Here is a 17,827-nt window from a genome sequence, read left to right as displayed (position 1 = left end):
CAATTCACAAGCTTTCGAACGATAGTTGAACGTAGTCTCTAACGCAAGACATCATGACCAGCAGAAAGACAAACGATGATAACAATGGCTTCCTCGGTGAGAGAGAAGAGCAGAAGACAAAGAAGTCATTAATTGGCTGCTTTCCACATCAAATATTTGGGGCTTAATGTTGAGTTTGTTGCTAGTTCAAAGCTAGGTGGTGAAACCATAGTTCCATTAATGTAGGCTATTGACTCTTAAACAGTGAGAAGTTAGTTTTTCCACCGAAGTAATTAGAGCAAGAAAACTTGATTGTAATCATATGGATATTATTGCATATTTTTATATATAATTTGCAAAGTAACAATACACGAGTCATTTTTCAACTCTTTGCACGAATTTTGGGCCAGTAGTTAAGTATAACAACACCAACTTTCGATTATAGTACGACAAATATGTAGCACGCTTTCAGCATAAACAAACCAGTCATGTGAGTAAAAATTAGAAATTGACAATGACTTCAATTGTGGGTCCGACCTCCACTTATGTTTTGAGATAAATTTATTTTATAAAATATGTGAGAGAACAAAAAAAACGTTGAAAACATCGTTGGAGAAAGCAATGTAGACAACCATCACATGAAAACTTTTGATGGTAACTCGTAACTAAGTAGACTCCATACGTCCCACGTGAAAAAATGGTGAATTTAAACCTAAATGACAAATTAACTTAATTTAAAAGTTATTTAGGTAGTTACATATTTAGTATATTGTTTTTCCATTTCAAAATTAAGATGCGGAAAAGGCTAGTGTTCATATGATCCGATAACTCCATCAATGCAGATTACCCAACCCAAACTATAAATGATGAGTTAGGTTAGATTTTTTTGAGTTCAGTTAACTTGTATACAAGTGAGATAGTGGTGGGTGTTAGATGAACATGACTGATCAAAGTCCCACATCAACTAATTTAGGAATGATCACAAATTAGATGAACATTTTGGGAAGCCCAAAGCAAAATCATAAGAGTGCTTAAGTTGAAAGTGAACAATATCATACCATTTCTGGAGTACGAACATGTTCAACTAAAGGTGGGGACAAGGGTGGCTCCAATTTTCTCATTCCTAATAGTACTTATAATTAAGTCTTCCTCAACTGGTCTGTTGTTCTGTTGCTTTAAAAAAAAAAACCATAAAATCTGTATTTAAATTCACTGGAAAACAAGAATTTCCTATCCAAAAAATTTTTGTAAGATCAAGATCTAGCTTATCATCAGAATCGATCGTTAATTAAATAATTGAATCGTAACATAAATTGACAAGATGAACATAATAATTCCATAATTATGTAAATGAAACATAGATGTAAAAAAAATTGTTTAAAGTCAACAAATGATGATTTATAATCTGAGAATTAATTACAGAGCAATGTTCATGTTCATATTCCTGGGAGGAGGATAGGAGGATGTCAGAATTTTAAGGTGAAATTAAGCATACGCTTAGCTTATAATTTTGCCTACAAATTCAGATCAAATTGGTTGGAAGATTGCTGGGTTTTCTTGTCATCGCCGTTCTTGAATCTGTAGCTTTCTCCGGTCGGTGTAGAAGAACCAGAATATTGCCGGGAATTCACTTGATATGGTGCTCTGGCTGTAACTCTGAAAAAGCCCACAAAAACAGGGGAAATTTTGTAAATTAAGAAGGAAATTCAAGAGATTTGAGAAAATTTGTGAAATTCAAATGAATTTTAATACCTGTCTTTTCTCTTCTCGAAGAATCGGTGGAGGGAAGCTCTTCTTGCTATGGGTAAATCACCGGAGACTTTGGTCGGAGGTTGTTCTCTGGTCGTGAATGGTTCTGTAACCTTGTCGGATACGACGGTAGCGGCAGATCTGGAAGAGGGCACGATTCCTTTACCGGCCATGGTCATGATCTCCTCCGCCTTCTCTGACGGAAGATCATTGAACACCAGCACTTTTCCGCAGTAAAAAATGGTCATCTGCGTGGCAGACGGCGGCTCCAGCGGTGGTGGAAAAATCCCCACCGCCTCCTTCTCTCCTGGGTTTTCCATGTTTGTCAACAGGTTCATAATCGCCGGCGGCCGAGCCGTCGGAAACTCATCTGAAACAGAGCCATCAAAAGAACAACAAAGTTAGCACCGATCGGCTGCAAATTGGTTTGAATTAGCTAAAGAAATTCAAAACCCAGATAGCTAAAGTACCTTTTGGTTCAATTCTGGGGGTAATTCCAAGGCTTCTCTTCTCCTTCAAGTACTGACTCAAAAGATTACAAGTCTGAGCAAAACTGGACTTCTCCGGTGCCCGACCGGACCTCCGGCAGGCGGCGCTGTCCGACGGGTTATACATGGTGGAATTGTAAGTTGTTTCAGATCTGAAGGGCTCGTGTGTTCAAATTTCTTTAGATACTTGAGAAACTTGCAAACATTGAAGATGACAGGAAGAATATAAAGAAGAGCTGCTGCCTTCCTTGCATTTTCTTATTTTTCTTATTTTATTATTGTTTTATTAATGTCTTTTGGAAATTATTAATTTAATTAATTTATTAAAATTATAGCACGTGTTTTTAAAAAAATTAAATTAAAAAGGGAAAAGAAAAAACAATTATTTTCTGAACACCTTAATTCAAGGGACGAAAGTAGAGGCGGTTTCTCATCAATGCCTCTGTATCTTCACTTATTTACGAAATTGTCCCAAACCTCAATTTTGATAATTACTCCAAAATTTAGGGACCTATTTCTAAATAATTTTCGCCTATTTCATGTAATTGAAAATAAAAATGTGGTACAAAATGAAAATTATTTGGCAGCGGCTTCCGACACTTTCAAGATCCGACAAGTTTGTTATTTAAATTTTAAAATGTGGTAATAAATTAAGTTTTTAAATAGAAAAATGGATTAATAAATTAGAATAGAAAGAGGGCATATGGTGAATAATGAAAAATGGGAGGGTATTTTGGTAATAAAGGAAGAAGCGGTGTGGAAAGCGTGGCGTCAACGAATAGGAAAAGTCAGGGTAGGGTGCTAGCAGCGAAATCCACGGGCACAGGCGGAGGCGGAGGCGTGCCGACAGTGCTGAAAATAAGGAGTGGGTCCCATTATGTTTTTTTTTTTTTTTCCTCTCTTTTTATTATAATTTATTGTTAGTAATTGTTTGAAACGGTCTTACCACGTGTTAAATTTATATTTAACACGTGATAATTTAAAGTTCCAACTCCACCGCCCAACTCGGCGGTTCTCCTCTCTCTCTCTACCTCTCTCTCTCTTCTATTTTTATTTTTACTTTTTTATTTTTTATTTTTTAATATTATTCCATATTTCATTGTCCTATTGCATCATATTCTCTATTCATTTCACTTTCCCTTTCCACATTATTCCATTTTATATATTTTTAAAATTTTAAAATTTTAAACGTTTTATTTTATTTTCAATAACTAAAAAGATAAATTAAATACTTTAGAAAAAAATATATTCATTTATAAGATACCATACCAAAATTTTTTTATTATTATTATTACTACTTCTAATATTAGTATATATTTTAAATTTTATTACCGGTGAAAAATCAAATTGGAAGTAGTTAATATATTAATAGCTAAATAATATTTTTTTAAATAATTATATTCAAAATTTTGGAAGAAAAACAAAGTCAAAATATTAGAATTTGTAAAACAATCGATCCAAATAAAAATTTATAAGGAAAGAAAAAAAAATTATTTAGAAAACCTATTATTCAGAGACCGCTTCTTGTTTACTATTTATATAAATGTGTATTAAAACCCTATTTTTTAGTTTCATTTAATTTTAATTTTTAATATAATTAGTCTCTATAATTATTATCAATTTTCTTAAATCTATCACCTTTCAAATAAAATTTTTATTTCAAAACAATCCTTAATTTGTCGATTTTTTTTCCCTTTTCAATTTCATTTATTTACATTTTTTTCGCTTAATTTTAACCCCTAATTTTTTTTTTATGCTTTTAATATTGTTCATAAATAGAAATTTATGATTTTAATGGTAAATCTGTCGAATAGTTAAAAAATGAAACTTAATTATAAAAATAAAAATAGAATATAATTGGTCTGTATTATGAAGTAGGACACGTTGCACAATATCATTGGAGGGCCTGAAAGAGCTAGCTAGATTGCCGCGGAACATATGAAACACATGGGCGTATTTCATTTTGAGTGGGTCAACTACTTTAAGTTAATTACGAATTTAAATCTCATCAGAGAGAAAAAAAAAATTAAAATAAAGCTATTTGAATATCATTTTTCAAATTTTTTTATTTTCTTTTTAATTAAAAAAGAGTTACACTGGTTCCGATAATAACAATATATACGTCATGATTTATATTTCGTATATCAATAATATATATATTTGCACTTTTTAAATGAATATAGATATACTAATAATATATATGTGATTGAAATACGAACGAATAAATTGTTACTAATCTTACAATAATATTATACTTTGGTGCATATTTGAATGAATATTTATATTCTATTGTAACGTTCTACTTTTTGATAATCTCGAGCAATAAATTGTTATTAATTGACATAAAATTTAAATTGAATCGAACATTTTCTAATTTTAGAAAAGTTAGAAAATAAATATTTAACCAAAAAAGATCGAGCTAATTGAAAAATAGAGTCAACAAAACAAACAAACAAAAAAAAAAAAAATCAAACTCGTGACTCGAGTCTATCTTGACTTCCATAGCAGCATAACTTAGATCTAATTTCACCTCGATCGTGCAATTTATGTTTCGTTGGAAGAAAAAATAGTAATATAAATTACTTTAAAACTTAATATTTATGGTAGATACAATAATTAAATATTTAAAAAATTCAAACCATTGTACTTTAAAATGTAATATTATATAAGTACTCGTTGGACATGTGGATTAATTGTTTTTTATTAATTAATAAAAGAGAATTTTATATTTTGTTAGAATAAGTGACTAAAATCAAGCCACGTAACAACGTTTTTTTTTTTTTCTTCCTTTTATTTATTTTTTAAAAGATAAATTATAAAAAGAATTATTCACTAATCTTAACCCATAAATTTACTTTTCGTATGCATTTAGACTGGTTTACTTTAACCACACATAATTTATTATAATTTAATCCATTATTATTATATATTTTTTAAAAAATCTAAATAGAGATTGAATATTATTGGGTTATAGTCACAAGCATGACACGTAGCAAAATCTCATTGGAGGGGCTGTAAGAGCCAGCTAGATTGACGGGGAGCATGTGAAACTCACGTGCGTGTTTTATTTTTTAATTATTTATTATAATCACCCGTCTCTCTTTTGGGTTTGACCAATAATTCCACCGAAAACATATAAGAAAACAAAAGTTTAAAATAATAATAATAATAGTCAATTAAATTTTAATTTTTTAAAATGTAAATTAGAGAAATGGGAGAATTAAATAAATATTAACGGATTTTTATTAAATCTCAATATTTTTAATATAAATAAATTTTAATTAATTAAAAAGTCGGAATGAAAATATTTATAAAAAATAAATAAATAAATAAATAAAGGAATTATGAATTAAATTGGAGTGGGTGAGATGGGGCAATGCATGAAATCAAAATGGATGGGATTATGAACCTATGAACCTAAACCACTTCTCAATTATTGACTAAAAACACTGCCCGCTCTGCCCCCCACCACCACGATTGCTCTTTCCATAATTAATTCAACACGTTTTTCTTTTCCAATTAATTCTTTTTTTTTTTTTTTTCCTTTTCTTATATTTTTTATATTATATTTCGACAACGCGTTCGGGAGAGAAATAGAACTGGGTTACCAATTCGAATAGAGTTTATAATCTGACACAACTCGTGAGTTTGAGTTGGGTTGAATTGTCGGGTTATTTTTTTTTATTATTTTAAAAAAATATATTAGCTTCTACGATACATATTATATTAATAACTATAATTTTTTAAAATTAAAATATGAAACATTCATAAGTTACCACTTAACTAATATAGATTCTGTAACGACCCTAGATTTTAGCTACCTAAAATTGCTACCGTAGGCGGAAGATAACTCGTAAAACATCATCGGTTAAATAATAAGGTTCATAATAAACCTAAGTGTTCAAAACATAATCCAGAAAACGAAATTGAAAATGATAATTAAATTAAATATGTTTCTATCTTATGCATGTGTTATGGTCTTTGCTTTGTGATGTCATCGTCAAGTATTCATGAGCGTCTTGCCTTTGTTTGAAAAATGATGTAGCATACAGTTTGAGTATTTCGAAAAATACTTAGTAAGTTTTCTCACTAATAGGGGTCGTGAAAAATGCAAATACATGCAATAATGCTCTAGGGTTCTATCATTAAAACATCCTATTGTTGGCCTCTAGTCCGGACTAAGTCAAATGTGTAGTACTTCCCTACACACGACCCACACGTGTAAGCGTGAATCCCTAGGCGGTTCGTACCCTTTGGACCCATCATAGTCAAGCTATCTGTTCGTAGCGACATCCGAATGTCAGCAGATCCCTGAGTATCATGCTCAGCATGATCACCTTCGTCACTATACGCGTCTATACTCATCATCATAAATGGGGAAGTATCTCGGTACTTAAGTACATACAGAAATGCATGAAGTTCTTATAGTTTATCATCTTTAAAACGTTTTTATGACAACCCTAGTTTCATCCTTATATTACTAATAGTAATATATGTGCATTAGTTTCCATCTTAACATTATAAATAACACTTTTGTAGGGTTGTGTCTTAGGCTGAATCATCGACATAATGCAATATGACCTTCACAATATGTATCTCAACGTAACATGGAACATAACGTCATATAAAGAAAATAACAATATGCATCGTCATTGTCATCATCATACTTCGTTATCACAACGCTATCGAAATGCATCATAATCATCATAACACATCATTGTACATCATCATAAAACTCATTCAAATCATCATACTTCATGGATCATACATCATACGTCATAATTATAAAGCATAAAGAACACACGTTGGTGCCGCTAGGCACGTGTCGTCATGCTGCGATCTGGGCTGATAGAGTGGCTGGGCCTCAGTTCGTGGGCTGCAGGCGAGGCGGGTCACGTTGCTGCATGCGCCTGGGCTACTTGTGTGCTCTGGGCCGAATGCTCGGTTTGGACCTCGGGCCGCGGACGAATGGGTGGAAACAGGTACACTCCGAGGCTGGGTTCCAGCGATTGGGCCGAAAGCAGGTGTTGGCTCGAATCAGTGAATTGTAGTGGGTCGTGGGTTTGAGTTCGACCCGGATCCGATGGGTTCGTCTTCTTCGCCCGACTCCCTGCGTTTTTCGATTCCGTTTCTCATCCTTGTTCTTCCCCTACCTCTCTTCTTCACTTCCACGAAGTTTTATGCGTTGAAGACACCCGAAAACATAGATCTATGAACATCTAAGAACCCGAGATTCATCTCTTGTTACCGACGACAACGAACGTTGGTGAGACGCGAAAACGTACCTTATGGGTAGACGTACAACCGTCCGCAATCTCTTTAACGGCACGGTCAGTGCTTAAGAATGGGTTATGGGTCTGCCAAGGCCGTTCAGATTAACCTTGAGTTGCCCAAGCTCATCTTGGTCGGTCCATACATGGGCCACTAAGAGCTCATAAATATAAAAATAAAAGACAATATATATTTAATTTTGAATGGTTGACTGGTTAAATGCATATGGAAATATTTTATTTTATTTAAATATGATTAAATGAAAACATGTATTGGATATAAATCGTACAAAACTGATGAAATGTCGTGTGTCACAACCATATTATGAAGAGAGTAGGTTATGACCCTCACGCCATGATAAACCAGAGTGACTTTACTCAAGAGACGCCCATCCGGCCATATGCAAGCCAAGATAGAAGAGTTTCATGATGCGATCGAAAAGGACGATGCATCATCCAACACAGCACCACGCAAAATGGGCATTGGAGACAAGTTGAGACATAAGCAAGACAGAGACATTAGAATGAACATGAAGGACAAAATAGGCTTTTTGAAGTGCCGGGTAGGGCCCCGGGCCTTAACCTTAAAAGTCGAGATTTCAAAAGGAATTTGGGCATGCGGTTCGGGAGTTTAGTCCGTCCATATAAAATATGAATGCTCACCAAGTTTGGTGTCAATCAGACATCGGATGAACAATGCACGACACCATATGACAACTCACCAAAATCATGTCTACACTACTAGAATGAAAATAACTCAAAATGTAGTATAGGGGTACCTTGGGGTTAGTTCTTCACCACCCCTAGGTCCTGTGGCCTAAGTGAGCTACCCTGTGGCATATACGTGTGTCACAATGTGGGAGAGCGTGTTGAGACGAGAGCATCAGGCAACTTCCTTTGAAATGGGTTTTTAAATGACAGTACCGGGCGGCACGGGTGTGCCGGTATTGCGCCCTAGCTCGCATGTTGGAGGTTGCTACATACACTCGCTATCTTGTACGGTATCCGTAAATGACTCGGCATGGGCAAGGGAGGGTCTATGCCTCGATAGAACTCGGATGGATGGATGCTCGGGAAGTCTCGATTAGATGAACGACACACGGGCCTATTCTCGATGGCATGACCGAGCGAGTTATGATGGCCGAAAACATCCCAAGACTCGGGACGACGCAAAGACATATGGACCCTGTCGATGGGGATCAAGATGACAAGACGAGATGCAACGTTGCATTGAGAGACATTGGCTTGAGCAAAGCCAAGGTCGAGCCGAATGACTTGGCCTAGTATAGAGGTAAGTCGGATGTGTCGCAGATGATTGAACATGCACGAATAGGCAGCGTGTGTGGTTGAAAAAGCTTGGATTTTGCACAAGCGATGTTCGATTAGCGAATACAAACCTCGCCTAAGGTTCGAAGAAGCCACAAAGTCAGGGCGAAAAATATATATGGGGCTTGATTCCTCTTAAGACTAGTTGTGAGCGTGTCAAGATCACGACGTCACACGGTAAAAAATATAGGACCGTAACACCATGCACACAGATGAATAGTCGTCACAAGTAAAATCACAACAGTACAATACTCCGTGCACAGATATGGGATGTCCATCTAGCCCGTGGGACCAAGACCTCGTATGGACCTTCCTACAAGTGGGATGAGAAATTCCTGTTTAAATGGAGAATGGGGGAGAAAGTGAGGAGAGATTTTTGTGTCTTAATTAAATAGGATCGATGACGGAGATTATACGAGTCTTGGCACGTGCACGGCTTCATGCAGGCTAAGGCACAGGCCCATATTAGAAGTGAAATAAGAGGCCCAAAAGAGAAAAGCGAGGCTGAAAGCCCAATAAGAAGAGTCAGTCAGATTAGTAAATATTGTTGGTGTCAGATTGCCAACTCAGACACAGTAATCTGCGTTGAATCATAAAGGCTGAAGTGGATGCACATTACAGCTGGACCCCAAATTATTAGAATCTGCAAATCTTTTTGTACAAACCACAATAATTAATAATTAATAATTAATAATTAATAATTAATAATTTTGTCATTATTATTAATATTAATATTTTCGTAGTGGTCTTCGATAACCTAAACTTCCCTTAATTAATATAAAATCGTGTCCATATTAGCTTCATTTCATAGCCTTAAGCCCCAAGATTAGCTGTGAAGCAACCAACACTTTGCACAACCTTCCAAAAACCAACACTCCCAAATTTTGGTCCTCTAATCACTATCTAATCGCTATCTAATCACTGATCCAACGGTTCGTTATTTATATTTCCTTGTAATCTTCAGTTATACAATCGAAATAATGATGGGTTCTCTGTCCTTATAGAGATGGATACGATAAGATTTATTCATAAATTTCTTTATTTTTTCAATCCAATTTGAGTTGCCCATTAATCATCGGGATATTATTTATATATTGAAAGCAGTAATAATTCTAAGAATTTTCGAAGAGAAAAATAGAGTGTCTCCTACGTTACCTGTGGAAGTATTGACGTAATTTCATAGTGATTCAAATCAAATTACGTATATTAATAAATTAAAATGGATATTTAAAGAATATTTAATGGAGGAGAATGATGGGAATGAAGAGGTTGTCTCATCTTCTTGAGAATCGTAATTAACCGACGCTCTTAACTAAATATTTTCCAGCTCATAAGGCTCTAAGTATCCAATTATTAAATAATTATTAAATAAATAAATAATTAATTTTATTTTATGTGGCGTATTAACTGTCACTCTACATGCACGTGCGAGCATGCGTCCACGTGGATGTCAGTCTAACCTGTCAGATCCTTAATTAATATCATTAAATTCATAATTAAATAATTAACCAAATCAGTTTTTGTTTTGTGGCCAATACAGGTAATAAGGATCTTAGTATAAACTGTGACATTTGGAACTTTCTAGGCCCTTATTTTATTTTATTTTTTATTTACTTTTCAAATAAACAAAAATATTATTTTCGAAATTTAACATTATTATTATTATCTACCTCATTACAAATAACAGATCAAATAAATAAAATAAATTATTTTGACACGTGGCAATACATAGAAAGAGAGTATTTTGAGATCAATATGGGCTTCATAATATGGCCCATTAATTAAATGATGGGCCAGAACAGTGAGCCCATGGCTGGCAATAATTGGAGGATGAGTCAGTTCCCACTTAGAGTCTATGGGCCCACAGAATACCCAAAAAGCCCAGAAGGTAGTCTAAGCTCCACCCCTTTCTTAAAAAAGTTGCAAAAAAAAGGTGATATTTTCTGACATCTTTGAAATCCAACTATTCAATCCAATTATTAAAAATTTCGGTTTAAATTGATTTGAATTTTTAAAAAATAAAAGATTTGTGTTGTACGCATTAATTTATTGGGTTGAGTTAATTTCAGAGAATGACCATAAATTTATAAGTAAAAGAATACATCTCGATATGAAGCATTTTGGGATAGTTCAAAGTAAAGTCGAGAGCTTACGCTCAAAAGTGAACAATATCATACTATTATGGAGATTAAGTAAGATTCTTTTAAACAATTAAAAAAAAAAAAAACAATTGGACCATCCCTATCCTATTTATTTATTTTTATTTTTATATAATTTAGTAATTTTTTAGCCAATTACAAAAACCCTCCATTTATTTGTTGAAATAATAATTAAAAAAATATATAAAAGCATAAGAAAAATGAAATATATAATACATTTGTCTCAAGCACCATTGATTTGCAAATCTATTATTGTTAATAAATTAAGAAAAATATATGTTGGATCCAATAATTGTTCATAATTAAAGTGGAAAAAAAGATGGGTTGTTTTAAAAAATTACACAAAAAAAGAAATAAAAAAAAAGAATTAATTTAGAGGGCAGTAAGAAAGTCAAAATAAAGTCCACAAGCGCTACCTCCTCCTCCTCTTCTTCTTCCCCAATCATCACTCACTTCACGACAAAAGCTTCCGCCATAGCTGTCCTTTCGTTGCCCGCTGAAACAGAAGGAGCTCTCACTCCATCCGCTAAACACTCGCTACCCATATCCTTCTTTCGAACCAATTTTTGTATTCTTGTTTGTTGATGGAGCCGTCTTATCAACTTTCACAAGCGCCTGAGGAGATTATTCTACGCTGGGACTCAGCTGCGCCGGAGGAACTGAAGGATAAGATGATTTTTGACTCCGATAGGGAAGAGATCGACCGATACTTGCAGGCCGTCGATGAAATCCAGAGGTCTATGTCGTCGGCTTCCATTTCCGACGATCAGAACAAAGTCGATTCCACTATGCAGATCGCCATGGCCAGGCTTGAGGATGAGTTCCGTTACATTCTGTCTATTCATACCACTCCAATCGAGGTTGAGTCGCTTACTGATCCGAGTTCCTCTTCTCGCTCCATGTCCACTACTGAGAGTTGTGTATTCGAGGATGAAAACGATGAGGAAGCGGATTCGCATGAAGTTCAGCTTGATTTAAGTAGCAGTAGCAGTCCAAGGTTTGGGTCAAGTGGCCGATCGAGCTATCGGGCGATGAGTAGTATTCGTGAAATTGATCTGATACCTTCGGATGCGATTATCGATCTACGAAGTATTGCTGAGCGGATGATTACGGTGGGGTACCTGCGCGAGTGCATCCAAGTCTATGGCAGTGTGCGAAAGTCCACCTTCGACTCCAGCTTCCGACGTCTCGGAATTGAGAAACTGAGCATTGGAGATATCCAGAGGCTAGATTGGAATGAGCTGGAGATGAAGATCAGAAGGTGGATTAAAGCAGCAAAGGTTTCTATTAGGACCTTGTTTGCCAGTGAGAAGAAGCTCTGCGAGCAAATCTTTTATGGCATAGGGACCGCCATAGACGATGCTTGTTTTATGGAGACTGTAAAGGGTCCCGTGGTTCAGTTGTTCAATTTCGCCGAAGCGATCAGTATAAGCCGCAGATCGCCTGAGAAGCTGTTCAAGATTCTAGACCTCCACGATGCCTTAACGGATTTGATACCCGACATCGATGTGATATTCGATTCAAAATCAGCGGAATATATTCGGATTCAGACGGCGGAGATATTGTCGCGGTTGGCGGAGGCCGTCAGAGGGACTTTGTCGGAGTTTGAAAACGCGGTGATGCGAGATCCGTCTCTGCAGCCGGTTCCCGGTGGGACGCTTCATCCGTTGACAAGGTATGTAATGAACTATGTGAGTCTGATTTCGGACTACAAAGTGACGTTAGACGAGCTCATCGTGTCCAAACCATCGACGGGCTCGAGGTACTCGGCCGACCCCACAACCCCAGATATGGACTTCGCTGAGCTAGAGGGTAAAACGCCATTAGCGCTCCATCTTATATGGAGCATCGTGGTTCTGCAGTTCAATTTGGAGGGAAAGTCCAGGCACTACAGAGACCCTTCTCTAGCTCACCTATTCATTATGAACAACGTTCATTACATTGTTCAGAAGATAAAATTATCCCCAGAATTGCGAGAAATGATCGGAGATGTTTATCTGAAAAGGCTGACCGGGAAGTTCCGACGGGCGGCGACAAACTACGAGAGAACAACGTGGGTGAATGTGCTGTATTGCCTGCGAAACGAAGGGTTGAATGTGGGCGGGAGCTTGTCTTCCGGACCCGCAAAGAGCCTTATTAGAGAAAGATTCAAGACTTTCAATGCCATGTTTGAGGAGGTTCACAGGACACAATCAGCATGGTTGATACCAGACTCTCAGCTGAGGGAGGAGCTTCGCATATCCATAACTGAAAAGTTGATCCCAGCTTACAGGTCGTTTCTTGGCCTCCATGGCCACCACATAGAGAGTGGAAAGCACCCGGAAAATTACATCAAGTACTCGGTCGAGGAACTGGAAAATGCCATCTTGGATTTCTTTGAGGGTTGCTCAGTAACCCATAACTTGAGAAGGAGATCCCACTGATAGATAGAAATAGCATGCTACTCCATTTTCAAGTTACTCAAATTCTTTCAATTTTTGGTGGAGTTTTTGGGATGATATGGTGGTTGCCTTCTTTCTCGTCATCCACTATGAAGCTTCGTCGTTCATCATTCTAGTATTGGGAGTGACCCTGTTCTGCAACTGATCTGCTTTATTTTTCCAATGGAGCTACATCCTCGGCCTGAATTCTCCTGCCTTGTAAGCATGTTACTTGTTTTCTTACCACATTTTTTTCTAAATTTTTTTGTTCATATTGGAATTGTTCTTTGTTTGCTTTTCATTTCTTATTTTGCACATCTAAATTATTTGGCTGTCTCCTTCTAAGCATTCAAGTCGTCTGCACCATGTTGTTTTTTTGTTCTGCACCATGCTGTATTTTTGTTCTAATGTGGAGACATAGTCACTGATAATCTTTCAGTCTAGCATTTTCCCTCTTTTCCAAAACAATTTTAGATGTCTATCACATAGTTTCCAAAACAACTTTGGAAGCCTTTAGAAATAGCAAATGAAGAGCATAAAGTAATATCCCTGCTTTGAACCCAAAACATAGCAACTGATCTCAGCGATGTTGACTGTTTTAGTTAAGTTCCAGATTTCGAATCTGTTAGCAAATAGTTCCACATTAGACACTAGTTGGCTGGAACTTCAGACACTATTCAAAATCCTTTGATGTGGTTGCAGACTGTACTACAATGCTTGTATACTGTTAAGCCATTTCTCATTTAGCCAGCCATAGCTTTTCAGTGAATTGCTTCTGTTTCTTTCATTATTCTGGAGGACTGTTACTTGCCATTCATTGTGGGTAAAAAGAGTATTGTAGGGGCTTTAATTGGTTTACTTAAACTCAATTGGGGCCCAAAAACCTGGGGACATTAAATCGACTTTCCGATCAGATTACCAAATATCCTTAAAACTGAGGGCAATCTGCTTTTCAGTTGACTGACTGAACCGACTTTGGCATTACTTCATTATGTTAATTTGCAGATCATTAGTTTTTCTAGTTCTTAGTTCTGATTCAGTCTTATATACATATACATATATATGTTATGATGTAGACGCCTAGTTTATTGAACAGAGCTAAACATGATATACAAATAGGAACAATATTTTCAGACAAGAAAGGACACATTAAATACAGAGCAAGTTTTTTTCCTTTGAAATTGAGAGTGGAAGTCTCTCCCAAGTCTCACTCAGTCACCTGCCTGGATTCTCATCAGTCATGTGTCTGCCTAACTCTGATTGTTCTTTTCGATTATTTTCCTACCAAAGTTTCAAGAGGTGAGTGTTTGAACATACCACCTTTAGAAAGACAAGTAATGCCGTGACAAGTAAAATCATGCTTAGGTCGACAATTTAGTAGTTTTTTTCCACTCATTTCTTTGTACTCTCGTGAGTATAATAGATCATATTTTAAATTGTATATTAATTACCTTTATATCTCTACAATGAACCCATATTGTCCTTTTTTTTTGTCCTAATCTACTTTATTTATTTTTATTCTTTGTTTTACTAAAAGTTCATCATAGTAATGGAGATGTAGATCAATAACTATTTTTATTCCTTACTGAATTTGGTCATAGCTATAGGGGCATTTGTTATATGAACTTGAACTGTAGAAATGTAGTGTGCATTGAGTATACATGGTCTTTGTTTTTACTCTAGCTGGCATTTGTGCATCAACTTTTTCAACTGCCCAGAAATCTAAAATCTGTTTCCATCATTGTGCACCATCAAATATAGGCATCCTTGATTCGGATTACACATTCTCAGGCTGTTCTAGTAGATTCCTTCAATTCCCACTTTAATACTGTTTGCGTTAATAAGGGAAAAGAATATTTTGTTAATGACTGTAATGATTGTGATGGTACAGTCATCTATGTATGCTCATCTTTTTTGGATTTCCTATAAAAAGTATTCTGGCAGTTTTGCAAATGGGTGAGTTAGGCACCTGCAATTTTGAGCCTTAGGATTTTGGCTTCATTAGCACATGAGACTGTCTGCCATTTTTGTTTTTGACAACAGCTGTTCATTGATGTCTCCCATTATTTCTAGAGCAAGCTATTAGGGAAAAACTTTTATTTAGAAATCATTCACGAAAATTGACCACCGATAGTTTTGCATTATTAGATATATGAGATATTATCTATAAAAATATTTAGAAGTATATCCAACAGTTATTACGAGGCAGTCACGTTCGGCCAGTTTCATTGAATAATTTATTTGGTTGTTATTGTGATTGATGGTTGGATTATAGGCCTATCCCACGTAACCAACAGTTAATTCTTGGATTTGATAGGTTATGATGTATCATTTCTACTTAGGTGACTCAGTGGACACATAGTCTTGCTTTATTAGTTACAAAAGGCTCCTCTAAAGCGACAGGTTATTGGCCACTTTGCCTTGAATTTGGATGGTTTTGAATTGGAAAGGCTCTTAATTTGCGGACTAATGGTAGTGATGCTTTTTCAAAAGGAAATAAAGATTGCTAATTTTCTTTAGTTGTACACAGGGTGGGATCAGCAATCGTTACAGGGGACAGAAAATCCTTTTCTTACATTTTGTAGGTAAAATCTTTACGTTCTATAGATTTAGGGGCGAAGGCAAAACAAAGCCAAAATTATACAATTTTAACTTTCTACTGTAATTGATTGAAATAGAGAATATAAGGGAGGGAAATTGGACATGGTGTTTCCTCCAAGGTTCTTTCCAACCAATCAAATACCATCAAACAGTTCCTCCATCCATTTCTTCAAGGTTCTTTTAAACACTGATGACTGCAACTCTGCTTTCCTAGCCTGCGTCCATCCCAGCCAGACTTTTAAGCTCAAATCGAGTAGAAATAGCAAAGAAGTACATGTAGAATTCTTAGGCCCCATTGACATGGAAACAAGCCTTCTTGGGGGCTAACCCGCTTCCCGAGGGAAAGAGAGCCATTGAGAGGTGATTGAAACACCATAAACCACAACTACCTAACAATAGAGGCAAGAACACTTACTAGCAAGACCTTACTACAACCAAACTTACAAATCCCACTCGATCTTATACTCTCTCGACCAGGTCATCTGCTATCTTGACCAAGAATTTGCTCATGAATGCAAGAAAAAAAAAAAGGTAAGAAAAGGGAGAGAGATAGTTACAATTAGAATCTGAGGTAGCGAGACAGCAGTGATATGGGGAGGAAGTTCTGGGAAGCTGAGGTCCTTTGTCAGATAAACAAAGTACATAGAATCAAGGATTGAATTGGAATTGGAAATGAATGAATTAGGATAGAAATGAGATTACCATCTCCCCAATAAAAATAGCATTATCCCCTCGAACTACAAGCAAACCCATGGGCTTATCACAATACTGATTCTCTGCAAAAATTCTTTCAAACGCACTCTCAACAACAACATTCCCTGCACACACACACATATGTACTATAAATCCCATGAATTTTCATGAATTGATATACATAGATGAGGGGATGAGATATGCCATATTGATCGAAGGTACACATAGTGCCAATGATACATCGCCCATCAAGAAGCAGTATCAGTAGTTTCCCTGCACAATGAAACCAAAACAAGAAGATTGAATCTTGAGTGGAAAGAACAGGCAAGAATTTGGAAAAGGGAGGATGTGGTTACGGTCAAGATATGAACCGATGCAGGGAGTTCGGAAGATGTATTCGAGGACTGACGGAACCATCATGATTGACTGTGAATTAATCAAAACTACACAACCCCCACTCATACCTTTTGTAGGTAGTTGGTAAAATATTTATTTATTTGTTTAAAATTTATTTTAAAGAGTTATCTCCGTGAGACGAGCATAAGCTTTCATAGTTTTGCTTTGCGTTTTCTAAAAGGTCTCACGAGATAGTATTCCTTATTATAAACTCATGATCATTCCCTTCATCCAACCATAATAACTCCAAATTCTTATGTTCAACCAATCTAAGTTTTGGGAACAGAGAAATCAAACAAACTCATAAGGTTTTTATCTGTTTGAACCAAATTTAATCCAAATTAGTTTATAATCGAATGGAGGGTTAGGTTGAGTTGCGTTGCGTTGATCAAAATTTTGTGTCATCGAGTGTTTTAAACATACTTACATCGTATAGTTTCTTCTAAATCATATCAATGATGTCTTCAAATTCATCATCATTTAATCAAACTCAAATTTAAGGTCAGTTTTCCAGATTGTTTGTTCATTCTACTTTCGTGTATATTTTAAAATCAAACATAATTTAAAAACCTTCTAGTTTTAAAAAAGAGATTAATTACGTTTATATTCTGTTTCGATTCAACTGACTAAGTGAGTTTGTCTCGATTAACTAATATGAAAATTAAAATCACAAAAAAAAAAATTATAGTTTCTATTCCTTTCGTGTTAATTTGATTTCAACCTTTGAATTCTTAGTCAAATTCTTA

The 17,827-nt window shown here is 35.7% G+C and overlaps 3 protein-coding genes and 1 long non-coding RNA gene across 4 annotated transcripts; 2 read left to right on the top strand and 2 right to left on the bottom strand.

Annotated features, from left to right (window-relative positions):
* Window positions 1–1,321: 1,321 nt before the first annotated feature.
* Window positions 1,322–2,435, bottom strand: LOC111480006 (protein TIFY 10b-like). The gene is made up of 3 exons (XM_023124954.1): window positions 2,199–2,435; window positions 1,732–2,098; window positions 1,322–1,635 (listed from the first exon to the last, which is right to left on the bottom strand). Exons 1-3 carry the CDS (start codon window positions 2,341–2,343, stop codon window positions 1,494–1,496), a joined length of 654 nt encoding a protein of 217 aa, XP_022980722.1. The 5' UTR covers window positions 2,344–2,435; the 3' UTR covers window positions 1,322–1,493.
* LOC111480051 lies at window positions 2,318–9,401 on the top strand. Its single transcript, XR_002717741.1, has 3 exons — window positions 2,318–2,379; window positions 8,742–8,746; window positions 9,389–9,401. It is a non-coding gene; the product is annotated as an uncharacterized LOC111480051 (long non-coding RNA).
* Window positions 9,402–11,350: 1,949 nt separating this feature from the next.
* LOC111479900 (exocyst complex component EXO70A1-like) lies at window positions 11,351–13,834 on the top strand. Its single transcript, XM_023124803.1, has one exon. The coding sequence runs from the start codon at window positions 11,556–11,558 to the stop codon at window positions 13,392–13,394; it is 1,839 nt and encodes a 612-aa protein (XP_022980571.1). The 5' UTR covers window positions 11,351–11,555; the 3' UTR covers window positions 13,395–13,834.
* Window positions 13,835–16,051: 2,217 nt separating this feature from the next.
* Window positions 16,052–17,218, bottom strand: LOC111480024 (sm-like protein LSM1B). The gene is made up of 5 exons (XM_023124982.1): window positions 17,042–17,218; window positions 16,890–16,958; window positions 16,695–16,810; window positions 16,550–16,612; window positions 16,052–16,207 (listed from the first exon to the last, which is right to left on the bottom strand). The coding sequence occupies exons 1-5, from the start codon at window positions 17,145–17,147 to the stop codon at window positions 16,127–16,129; spliced, it is 435 nt and encodes a 144-aa protein (XP_022980750.1). The 5' UTR covers window positions 17,148–17,218; the 3' UTR covers window positions 16,052–16,126.
* Window positions 17,219–17,827: the final 609 nt, after the last annotated feature.

The sequence above is a fragment of the Cucurbita maxima genome, unplaced genomic scaffold (assembly GCF_002738345.1).
Source record: "Cucurbita maxima cultivar Rimu unplaced genomic scaffold, Cmax_1.0 Cma_Scf00005, whole genome shotgun sequence".
Classification (NCBI taxonomy): domain Eukaryota; kingdom Viridiplantae; phylum Streptophyta; class Magnoliopsida; order Cucurbitales; family Cucurbitaceae; genus Cucurbita; species Cucurbita maxima.
The sequence above is the reverse complement of the archived record's forward strand: the minus strand, read 5'-3'. Positions and strand labels throughout refer to the sequence as shown.

Bases quoted from the DNA above. Each gene is read 5' to 3' on its own strand.
- LOC111479900 (XM_023124803.1), top strand. From the start codon at position 11,556: ATGGAGCCGTCTTATCAACTTTCACAAGCGCCTGAGGAGATTATTCTA.
- LOC111480024 (XM_023124982.1), bottom strand. From the start codon at position 17,147: ATGAGTGGGGGTTGTGTAGTTTTGATTAATTCACAGTCAATCATGATG. The intron at 16,959-17,041 runs GTAACCACATCC...TTCATTGTGCAG, and splicing joins CATCGGTTCATATCTTGACC to GGAAACTACTGATACTGCTT. The intron at 16,208-16,549 runs GTAACTATCTCT...GGATGGACGCAG, and splicing joins CGCTACCTCAGATTCTAATT to GCTAGGAAAGCAGAGTTGCA.
- LOC111480006 (XM_023124954.1), bottom strand. From the start codon at position 2,343: ATGTATAACCCGTCGGACAGCGCCGCCTGCCGGAGGTCCGGTCGGGCA. The intron at 2,099-2,198 runs GTACTTTAGCTA...GCTCTGTTTCAG, and splicing joins CCCCAGAATTGAACCAAAAG to ATGAGTTTCCGACGGCTCGG. The intron at 1,636-1,731 runs GTATTAAAATTC...GGGCTTTTTCAG, and splicing joins TTCGAGAAGAGAAAAGACAG to AGTTACAGCCAGAGCACCAT.